A 12,067-nucleotide genomic window follows, 5' to 3' on the forward strand; every position below is an offset into this window, starting at 1 on the left:
ACAATGGTCCCCAACAATGGAAGAATAAGCAAGAGAGGAAAAAGGAAAAACTGAGCCGTTGGTACACTTTTTTCCCTCCATTTCTTATTATTTAGGATTTTATAGAAGATGGACTAAAGTTTAAATAAAAAACTTAGGGATGAAAAATGCAACTCCTTAATTCTTAATTTAAAAATTGTCACCCCTACTCAATAATTAAAACTTGAGTCACCAATCCCTAATTTTGAAACTTGTCTATAACCCTTAATTCATTGTCCCCAGTTTCTTCAAACATATTTTATCCGGCTCCGAAAATGCTAAGAATATGAAGCTAGATTTGAACTTAGTTTATGTTGATCGGTGTGTTGTTTGAATATTGATTCGAGGGAAAGCGTGGTATATTTGTGTGAATTAGTCTGCTCAAATGTAGAGTTTGACTTGAGCTGTTCTTCAATGATACTTTATAAGCTAGTTGGTTATTTCTATATTTGATATTTTATCAAGACTTGTTTGTTTGACATCTATTAAATCGGTCCAAAATTTTGCTTCTTTTTGTGCTATGACAGTGTCTTTCCCGAGTTTATTTTCTAAAAATTATTTGAGAGGCACGTGTAAGTTTGCATTGGGTGGAATGGAAAATAAAAGTATCATGAGTTTTACTTTTTTCTTCAAATCAGTTGAAGTGTTAAGCATTTAGGATGGTCATTCTTGATTATTTGTTTCAAATTAACTCTTTTATTTATTATTTGATTTTTCTTGAGGTTAACAGTGATCAGATGTCCTGGTACATATTTTTATCTTTTTGATTGCCTTTAGTTAGCATCAATAATCCGAGTGTATTACATCTTTTATCCTTGTTCATTTTCGGAATTCTTAAGACCCATTAGATCAGCCTTTGTTAAATGCTTATTAATTCGTTTTCTTCTGTCCCTTTTCTTGCATGTGAAATCTGTCCGGGTCCTCGCGGACTCTATCCTCGCATTTTCCTTTGGGCCACGAAGGCCCCCCAAAATTTCCTTTATCAAATCAGCCATAAAAGTCGACGAACAGGTCCCGAATCCGAAAGAAGCAGCAGATTGAAAATTTTGAAAGATTGGGCCAAAGGCCCACTCTTTACACAAAAAATTGTATTTTGTTGGGCCTAAGCCCATTTAGTCGCTATTCTATATTTTGTTAGAAGCCTAGGACAGGTGAAAAATTGGGCCTAAGGCCCAAAGAAAAATATTTATTTTACGTTAGTATAGGACAGGTGCAACTCAAATGGGCCGAAGGCCCAAAACAAAAATGGGCCCAAATACTGGTCCAGGCGGACAAAAACCAGATTTGGGTCCAACTCTCTTTCCCTCATTACTTTACTATGTTTGTTTTGCTTGTTCGTATTTATCGTTAATCTCAGGGTTGAAGAGTTCAAATCCCCAAAAGACGCTCACTTCGTTTTTAACAATTTTACTAAATCGATCATCTTTCGAAAGACTTAAAAGAAGAAATTTTGAGAAGTATCTCACTTAGATCGTAGGTTAATATTTCCCTTTTTCCCTTTTATAACCGTCTCAACTATAAAATAATTCAATCGTTCTACTCAAATTAGGTCAAACGAATTTAGCCAAATAATTAATTGTTGGATAACCGCGTATTAGCGGGCATTTCGGGTGCTTTCAAACCCTTCCCGAAATGCTAATAAGAACCCGAACCCCTTTTAAGTTTTCATTAGATTTTCTAGTTTTAAGTACTTAATGAAAACAACAGTTTTCTTGATTTTTTCTTAAAAATTAAGTGGCGACTCTAAAACCAGTCCAAATTATATTTTCCAAATAAAACAGTACTTAATGTGATTACAAACATGTTATGGGGTGGCACAGTGAAGGGTGAGGAAAGAGCTAGCCTTGGAGCTGAATTTAGGCATGTTGTGACTGAGATAGCTGCGCTGTGCAGTATTCCCAATCTTTCCGATTTTTACCCGGGCATGGCCTGGTTTGATTTCCAGGGTATTACAAAGAAGATGAAGGTGTTGGCAAAGAGATTTGATGAGATATTTGAGAGCATGATTGATCAAAGACAAAAATTGGACAGAAATGGTGTTGGCCAAGAAAGCAACGACTTTTTGCAAGTTTTGCTGAAGTTGAAAGATGAAGCAGATGCCACAATGCCTCTGACCATGACTGAAATCAAAGCCTTACTTATGGTATGTTCATCAGTTGCATTCTACGAAATTTGTTTTTTCCAAATGAACCAAAAAGAAATCTTCCTCTCCCCAATTCCAAATTTCAAATTAATAATAGTCATCACTGCATTATTATTGAGTAACCTAGAATCAAGATTGCATTTGTCTTCCACTATTCATACTGGATTACACTGATCATGATGGCAGATCTTTTCTTTTTTTATATTGAAAGGATCAAAATCAAATGACATTGATAGTGGGCTTGTAAATTTATAGAAGAATTATTGTGGCATATGGGAAATAAATTTCAGAAGAATCAGATTTGTAAATTCATGTCCTGAGCTGTTGGTTGCGCTCTTCTGCTTGGAAATTCACTTTCATTACATGTGGTCCTGGTTAAAAAGTTTTTACTTCAAATAGTCCATTTCTTTACATGTTAGGCTGTTATAGATGAAAAATTGGCTTATAATGCTATTACCATGTTATTGGACTGCATTAAAGAAAGAGTCAGCAAATTTAGCATCAGATTATATGTGAAGACTTAACTGTGAATTAAGACTGTGAACCTTGAAGTGAACTCCAATATACAGTTATACAATTAAGAAATTGTTGTACATGGTAATAACTTCACAAGTACTATGGACAGGATATGATTCTCGGTGGAACTGACACTACTGCCAACACAGTTGAGTTTGCCATGGCTGAAATTATGCACAAACCCAATGTCCTGAGAAAATTACAACAAGAAGTAGATACAGTTGTGGGAAAAGATAATATTATGGAAGAATCTCATATTCAGCAATTACAATATCTCTATGCAGTGATGAAAGAAGTCTTGCGCATACATTCAACTGCTCCATTCTTGGTGCCACACTGTCCTAGTGAAACATGCACTGTGGGAGGATACACTGTTCCTAAAGGATCTCGTGTTTTCATAAATGTATGGGCTATACACAGAGATCCTTCTATATGGGAAAATCCAACTGAGTTCCGTCCAGAGAGATTTTTGGACAATAAATGGGATTATAGTGGAAATGATTTCAACTATTTCCCATTTGGTTCTGGCAGAAGAATGTGTCCGGGGATAGTCATGGCAGAGAGGATGTTTATGTATTCAGTAGCTTCACTCATTCATTCTTTCGACTGGAAATTTCCCGAAGGAGAGACATTAGACCTTACAGAGAAGTTTGGTGTTATATTGAAGAAGAAAATGCCTCTGGTGGCTATACCTACTCCAAGATTATTCAATCCAACACTGTATGAGTAAGATAAAAATGTGTTTGTAGATGTTCTGTATGATGAAATTAAGAATATAAAACCTGCAATTCAGTGTGCCTGAATTACCACTAGTTCAGTAGGTCTATTCCAGAGTCTTGGAAACATACAGGCATAAGGCTCCTGTTTGTAAGATAAAAATAAGCCCCAATTTCATCCTGTAAATTCAAAATCTTATGAAGGTCCTGAGCTTTGTTAAATTCATAGTCAATGATAATTATTTACTTATACTAAGTGGTCATATAACGCGTAAAAATCAGCCATTTCTTAACAATATTTGGTTCAGAAGGATAGTTGATGAACAACTCTATAAGTGTTTTGGTACCAAAATCTGTTTGCTTCAACCAAGTCCATGAATCTTTGGGATCACTGACTAGCCAGAGTCATTATTGCTTCAAACAAGAAGTATATTTAACAAAAACTAATAATTTTACTATATATCACTTGCTTAGGTGAGGAGATTTAACAAAAAAAATGAAGCAATTTCATGTTTACCGCTGACGCCTTGTGGCCTTCCAAAGGTGGGATGATCCTAAAATACAATTTTTTTTCTTTAAACCTTAATCAGACTCATCAATTCTGCTTTGAAGCTGAAGCAGCAGTAGATTTGGGGAGGTATGTTCTTATTCATCTTGTGGTTCTGCAGATTTTCAATAGTCACTTTTTGTCTTATCCAACATATTTTTATTCTTCAGGATATTTTATTTTTGTATATGGTGTTAAAGCATTGAGTTTTTCTTGGCAAAAAGGGCCCTTATGTATGTTATGTCAATTGTAACATGTGCATTTCCTACTATATAGGACAAGTCACTTTCTTTTGATGTGATATTGGTTGGTCCCTTCTGTTGGAAAACGTGGAATAACACAAGGAGATTCATAGTCAAAATAATGGGGATAAAATGGGAAAATAATAACATCAAGAATTTTACGTGGAAATCTTTTGAATTAGGAAATAAATTACAGATCAAGAGGAGCAACTGATTTCACTAATTACACTGTGTAGGCCTAAGTAATATACTACAAAGACCACTACACACTCAAAAGAAATAACCCTCTTTTGAATTCCCACCTCACGAAAATATCGCTCACTCTATTTTTTCCTTCACGGATTTATTTTTTCACAGTCTATTAAATACCACATTGCTCTCTATATTATTTTCCTCTTTGTGTTGGTGTGTACAAACTGATGTTGAAGTCTCTATGTATAGGGTAAAGTATGTCCATTTTTCCACCTTGTATCAATGGGCTGACAGCCAATTTCAACAAAGGTGTGCCAAAAAATCTGCTGCAAATCTTGCCAAACATAGGGCTGGACCCCCACACCTTCAAAATTCTAATGTGTTCAAAGCAACCTTTCCTTTTCCTCAATTCAAACATAGGTCACTAATGCATTATTGTTGAGTAGAGGAGGTTGCCTTTGCCTTCAACCATTCCTTTCTTATCCTATGTTGCTGGACTTATCAAATATGTCTGTTGGTGTGTCTTGATCCTCCAAAAGTAATACTCGGCCTCCGTTTCAATTTATTTGTCTGATTTTGACTTGATATGAAGTTTAAGAACCTAAAGAACTGGTGTCCTTCCAGATATAAGTATTAGAAGTGCTGAAAGTGTCTTCATACTAAATATGGAACCTTTAAACGAACTTTGTCTAGCAGCTCTCACCCTTTCAATTGTGTTCCTTACAATTCTGTGGTACAAATTGACATCACACAAGGAAGAACCCAAGCTGCCACCAGGGCCTCGTGGTCTTCCGATTGTGGGATTCTTACCATTCCTCCGCACCAATTTGCATCACCAGCTCACGGAGTTGTCTCAACAATATGGTCCAATTTACAAGTTTTGGCTAGGAAGCAAACTATGTGTTGTGTTGAATTCACCATCCTTAGCCAAAGAAGTTGTTCGTGATCAAGATTCCGTTTTTGCTAACCGTGACCCTCCAATTGCAGGATTAGTAGGTACTTATGGTGGACTAGATATTGGATTTTCTCCCTATGGCTCCTACTGGCGTGATATGCGAAAAGTGTTCGTAAGGGAAATGCTAAGCAACAAGAACCTTGAGGCCTGTTATAGCCTTCGGAGACACGAGGTCAGAAAGACAATCAGAAATGTGCATACCAAGATTGGTAACCCCGTTGACATTGGTGAATTGGCCTTTGTGACTGAAATGAATGTAGTCATTAGTATTATCTTTGGCAGCAAATTTGTCGAGGAGACGGAGAAGCGTAGTAAGGATGGAACTGAATTCAGGGAATTGGTGATGAAATATGGTCAAGTGGTGGGAAAGCCTAACATATCAGACTTCTTCCCTATGCTTGCCAGGTTTGACTTACAAGGAATAAAGAAAGAGATGGAGGCTCTTTTGAAGTTGGTTGATAGTATATTGGACCCTGCCATAAGTGAATGCATGAAGATGCTTTCGGACCGAAGAGAGGGTGAAATCCAGAGGAATGAGAAGAAACATCTTATACAGATCCTGTTAGAGCTAATGGAGCAGAAAGACATTGGTATATCACTGGACTTAGTGAAAATTAAGGCCATCTTGGTGGTAAGTTAAATAGTCCCTTTATCTTTTCTATATTGCTTTGTCAGTCATACGAACTTTTTAAGACTATTTTAGCTAATTATGTGATTTGAGCAGCTAAGTTAAGAACTCAAATCCATTCTCGAATCACATATTAGTCATGTATTCAAGCGGTGGAAGCAGCCACTAATGTTTGCATTAGGGTAGGTTGCCTATATCACACCTCTTGTGGTGCGGCCCTTCTCCAGCCCTGCTAGCGCGGGATGCTTTATGCACCGATCTGTCCTGTTATTTTTAGTCTTGTAAAGATATACCAGACCCACAAGAAGTTACAAGTTCGGCAGAACTAGTAGCTTTGACCTGAACTATGTACTTATAGTAAGAAATTCACTTAATATGTATAAATAATTTATCCAGAACTCAATAAACAAAAATAGTTGTGTTTCAGAACTCATAGACTTAAAATTCTGGATCCACCTCTGCCTACAGGTAGAACCAAGCATTACAAAATTCCTGCTACAAGTAATTTCATTTCCCCTGTCTTCATATATGTTTCTGCATTGTAGGACATTGTGATCGGTGGGACTGACACTACAATCACAACGGTTGAGTGGGTAATGTCTGAGCTTCTGAATAATCCGGAGATAATGTCAAAGGTGCAGCAGGAATTGAAACATGTTGTAGGGATGAATAACATTGTTGAAGAATCCCATTTACCAAATCTGCATTATCTTGACGCTGTTTTAAAGGAGACGTTACGTCTACACCCTGCATTACCACTGCTTCTCCCAAAGCGTCCGAGCCAATCTGCAATAGTAGGTGGATACAAAATACCTGAGGGAACTAAAGTATTCTTGAATGTTTATGCAATTCATAGGGGTCCTCAAGTGTGGGAAAGTCCACTAGAATTCCAACCTGAAAGGTTTTTGAGTCCCTCGACTAATTTAGACTATGCTGGAAATAATATGAAGTACCTTCCATTTGGATCAGGGAGAAGAATTTGTGCTGGAATTCCTTTAGCAGAGAAAATGCTTATGTTTATATTGGGTTCATTGCTTCATTCCTTTGACTGGAAACTCCCTGAGGGAGAAATCGTTGATCTTTCGGAGGGATTTGGACTCGTCCTCAAGAAAAGTGAGAGGCTATTGGTCATCCCTACTCCCAGGTTACCGAATTTCAAGCTATATCAGTAAAACCATGAAACTATAAGGACCTTGACATGATATTTATAATATCAGAGTACGTATTTTAAATAAAACATGATGTTGGTTGGTCACTTTCTTTCACCTGTTCAAAGTTCAAACCAATATTGGTCACTACTGCATTATTGCTGAGGTCTGAGGAGACGAGATCGCATTGACCCGTTCATATCTTCTGGACTTTCAAAAATGTCAGCTTGGTGCATGCATGTATCAGATCCTGAGGATCAAATACGGGTATGACAACATTCATTAGTTTGTTGTAAACAATGAGTGCTGGTATAACCGGACTTGTCCTTATTTTTAGGACTACTAATGTTTGTTTAGTCAAGCTTCCAAAATCTATTTATTTTGAAAAGTATTTTTTGTTAGAAGTGCTCATTGAAAGAAGTTATTTTTTTGGAATATAGCAGTTTGTCAATATCATCGATTTGTGTTTGATCGAGATTTCAAAGTGCTTTAGGAGTAAAGCAATTTTTGTCAACTTATGCTACTACTCGAAAACACTTATTTGTATCCTAAAAGCTTGGTCAGACAACTCAACTCTCTAAATAAGCACTTATGGCTTCACCAAAACTTGATCAAACAGACTATCAATCCAATAGATACTAGAAACTTTAATTTTTGTTTCTCCAAAAGAAAAGAAAGAAAAAGATAAAAGGGTTGTTTTTGGAAATTTGTGAAACATCAAATTGAAACAACAGTTGTTTTACTGTTTTTGCGTTGAAGTTTGAAGCACCAGTAAGGTTAGGGAGGTATTTTCATATTCATATTGTGGTTCTTCAGACTTTCAAGAGTCACTTTTGTCTTATCCAACATATTTTTATTCTTCAAAATTTGTTTTATATATATATATATATATATATGGTACTAGATTAGGGAACGTGTGTTGCACGTTTATCCCAAAATACTTTATATTAATTTTGTATTGCAAATGACATATTTTATCCCCTTTAAATCTATGGTATTTACTAAAAAAAATTCATCAATTTTCAGATAGGAACTACATATATCTTTCTAAAAAAAGAATATATATTTGATTATTAAATTGACTAAAAGTGTATAAAGTAAAAATAACTAACTATTGCACAAATTCAATATTCAAAATGAGGATACTAAAAATACCACATGCTAGGCTTATGTATACAAAGCAACAAACCATGGTAAATTCTCAATAATAATAACTACACAACATTAGAAAATTTGTACAATAACAACAAACAAGAAACATAAATATTAACTAAACAAATAAAAGGAGACGAGAGAAGAGAGCATAGATATTTTCTCTTTTTTTTTTTGTAATTGGTTTAAGTGTGTACATTATTGTGTCAAATGTCACTATTTATATGATAGTATTGAGAAACACAAAGAGTTGTCATGAATATGAGATTAATCCATTTGAGATTATGGTGAGAGATAGGAGTAAAACCATAATAAATATAATCAGGGAGTTACATATATTTACATAATGAAGAATTAGTGGTAATAAAATTTATGTGTACTAATATGATGATTTGCTATTTAATATTTAATTAATTAAATAATTTATAACATTTAAATGTAATGTATGAGAAAAAATCTAAGGATAAAATTAAAAAAATTAAAAATATTAAATGTGTAATGGAAAATCATTATGACTAATTATTAAGAAATTCATAGCAACTATCATTATGAAAAATCATCACTATTAGTACGTGAAAGATGTAAAGATTGTAGATTTTTTTCTTGCTAAAAATAACTTACATAGGAATGTTAATTACCATAATACCAAGAGTCAAAATTCATGGATCCCAAAATAAATATTAAATAAAAAAACTATTTTAAATAATTTCAAGATAATAAATTAATAGTTAAGGGGTATTTTTGTAATTCAACTTTTGACTTAGATTCTTCCCTCTTTTAGTATAACTAATTTCTGGACACGTGTCTCATGCTAATTAATATAGACTTTCTAAAATGAAATATATAATACTCTATTATATACTGAGTATATACATGTATATACTGAGCAATTGAACAGTAATTCAGTTGAATAGTAGATTCAAATGCAACATATATTTGTAATGTAATATTATTCATCTGTCATGTAACAAAATGAGATACATGCTTGGGAGTTATTCTATTTCTTCACGAAGATAGCAACTTTAGGTATGCTACTAATAATGTTTTAAAAATAAATATCTATACTAAATTAGAAGTGAGAGGTCACAAAGCATCCAAAAATGACACTAAATGAAACCAATAAAGTTGGATTTAAAATCAGACTCATGAAATATAAACATACTTATGAATTTGGTTCAGTAGCTACTTCCAAAGTGATATTTTTTGGAGCAAACTAAAAATATAAAGTGTGTGAAATAAATAAAATAAAAAATATTATCTATACACATTATTTCGTAAACACAAGCCATATTTAAGTAGTAAACAGAAACTGAACTTGTTCAAAGGGGAAAATATAGTATTACCTTATGCTGGGCAAAACTCAACAAATAAGAGGGCAATAGTAATAGCTTTTTGTGTAGTCTAACAGAAGATGAGGAAGAATAAAATGATAAAGAAATTTGACAGGGTGGTAACTTTATAAAGTGCAAAGAATATGAAAAGGGTATAGAGTATTTAACTGATTGAAGTTTAAAAGACAAAAGATATAAATGCTGTAATATGAAAAGTTTGATACATTAGTTAAATGATCAGGACAAAGTGGTTATTTTGTAAATGATTAGGGATATTTTTGTAATTCAACTTTCAACTATGGAGTTTCCTACTTTTAGTATAAAATATGATATGATTAGAGTATTGAGTTTTCCTTGGCAAAAATGTCTCTTATTGGTATGTTATGTCATATATGTGATATTGGTTGTGGTCCCTTCTAACTTCTAAGGTGTTCAAATATGACCAAAGCAACCTTTCCTTTTCCCCAATTTTGGTCACTTCTGCATTATTGATGAGTTGATGAGATAGCATTTGACTTTAACCATTCCTGTCTTATCCAATGTTTTCTAGATTAATTCAAATATGTCCCTTGGTGCATATCAAATTCTCCAAAAGTAATGTATTTTTTGAGGATCCAACAACATTTTGGAGAGTCCAAAACAACATAGGTCTCATCTTTATGGTCGCAAAAATTGGCTTATTTACTGATCACACTGTCTAATCTTAATTAGTTATGATGTGAGATCTAAATCTAATGATAGAGAAATATGGGATGGTGAATTGCACCAAGGATGTGGCATAGTGATAAATGAAGTTAAAGGAGAACTATGAGGTCTCGGGTTCAAATTCCATCGAAGCAAAAAACATTACTGGTTGTCTGGTTGATATACAAGTTACACAAGGATTACAATGACTAATTCGCATTATCAACTAACTAAACAATGTATAAAATGATGTTGAATTTTATACAATTACAGCAAGTAATTTGTTTCCATCTGCCTAAACCTTGGTAGACAGAGTTACCTGCATTAGGAATCCCCTTTTATTGACCAGCAACTTCATCCTTACTTTGCTAGCTTGACACAGACCTTTTGGGCACTACCTTTAAGAATGAGTACTTAAAAAAGACAGGATATATTGAGCTAAAATTTAGAGCAAATTATTTCATTGTGAGGTAAAAAAAAAATTGGTATCCTTCCAGAGATTAGTATTAGAAGTGCTGAAACTGTCTTCACACTAAATTTGGCTTCTGAACCTTCAAATGATCTTTGGATTGCAGCCCTCACCCTTTCAATTGTCTTTCTTACAATTCTATGGTACAAGTTGAACAAGGAAGAATCCAGGTTGCCACCAGGGCCTCGTGGCCTTCCGATTGTGGGATTCTTACCATTCCTCCGCGCCAATTTGCATCACCAGCTCACAGAGTTGTCTCAACAGTATGGTCCAATATACAAGTTTTGGCTAGGAGGAAAACTATGTGTTGTGTTGAATTCACCATCCTTAGCCAAAGAAGTTGTTCGTGATCAAGACTCCGTTTTTGCCAACCGTGACCCTCCAATTGCAGGATTAGTTGCCACATATGGTGGACTAGATATTGGATTTTCTCCCTATGGCTCCTACTGGCGTGATATGCGCAAACTGTTTGTAAGGGAGATGTTAAGCAACAGGAACCTTGAGGCCTGTTATAGCCTTCGGAGACACGAGGTCAGAAAGACAATCAGAAATGTGCATACCAAGATTGGCAGCCTCACTGATATTGGTGAATTAGCCTTTGTAACTGAAATGAATGTAATCATGAGTATGATCTTCGGCAGCAATTTTGTAGAGAAGATGGAGAAGCATAAAAAAGATAGAACTGAATTCAGGGAATTGGTGATAAAATATCTTCAAATACTGGGAAAACCAAACATATCAGACTTCTTCCCTAAGCTTGCAAGGTTTGATTTACAAGGAATACAGAAAGACACGGAGGCTCTTTTGAAGTCGGTTGAAAGTATATTGGACCCTGCCATAAATGAACACTTGAAGATGCTTTCAGACAGAAGAGAAGGTGAAATCCAGGGGAATGAGAAGAAAAACTTTATACAGATCCTGTTAGAGCTAATGGAGCAGAAAGATATTGGTATATCACTGGACTTGGTGAAAATAAAGGCCATCTTGGTGGTAAGTTATATAGTTCCTTTATCTTTTCTATATCGTTGCTCCTCTTGTTAACCTTGTTTATCCTGTGAATTCCATCATATTACTGTTGAAAATACAATTAAACAATAAAAGTGTGTTCTATCTAATAACTTACGCTTTTAGGTGAGATGGACGATGGTCACATACTTCAACAATTACTTTATCAGTCTGAAAATTTAGCAGGGTCATACAAACTCCGCAAGACATATTTTGGCTAATTATGTGATTCAAGCATCTTAATCAAGAACTCTAATCATTTCTCTAACCACATAAGGTCATGGGTTCGAGCCATGGAAACAGTCAGGTTGTCTAATCACA

General features: G+C 34.7%; 3 protein-coding genes across 3 annotated transcripts; all 3 read left to right on the forward strand.

The window, feature by feature from the left end:
- Positions 1-1,735: 1,735 nt before the first annotated feature.
- LOC102582975 (flavonoid 3'-monooxygenase-like) lies at positions 1,736-3,615 on the forward strand. Its single transcript, XM_006367934.2, has 2 exons — positions 1,736-2,161; positions 2,787-3,615. Exons 1-2 carry the CDS (start codon positions 1,820-1,822, stop codon positions 3,405-3,407), a joined length of 963 nt encoding a protein of 320 aa, XP_006367996.2. The 5' UTR covers positions 1,736-1,819; the 3' UTR covers positions 3,408-3,615.
- Positions 3,616-4,604: 989 nt separating this feature from the next.
- Positions 4,605-7,634, forward strand: LOC102582638 (ferruginol synthase-like). Its single transcript, XM_006367933.2, has 2 exons — positions 4,605-5,960; positions 6,503-7,634. Exons 1-2 carry the CDS (start codon positions 5,040-5,042, stop codon positions 7,127-7,129), a joined length of 1,548 nt encoding a protein of 515 aa, XP_006367995.1. The 5' UTR covers positions 4,605-5,039; the 3' UTR covers positions 7,130-7,634.
- A 2,317-nt stretch (positions 7,635-9,951) lies between these two features.
- LOC102582301 (cytochrome P450 93A3-like) lies at positions 9,952-11,731 on the forward strand (the record flags this gene model as incomplete). The annotated part of the gene is made up of 2 exons (XM_015305837.1): positions 9,952-9,964; positions 10,770-11,731. Coding segments are annotated over exons 1-2 (975 nt in total), but the record flags the coding sequence as incomplete, so codon positions are not given.
- Between the last annotated feature and the right edge of the window lie 336 nt (positions 11,732-12,067).

This window comes from Solanum tuberosum, unplaced genomic scaffold (genome assembly GCF_000226075.1).
Source record: "Solanum tuberosum cultivar DM 1-3 516 R44 unplaced genomic scaffold, SolTub_3.0 contig00038, whole genome shotgun sequence".
Taxonomy (NCBI): Eukaryota; Viridiplantae; Streptophyta; class Magnoliopsida; order Solanales; family Solanaceae; genus Solanum; species Solanum tuberosum.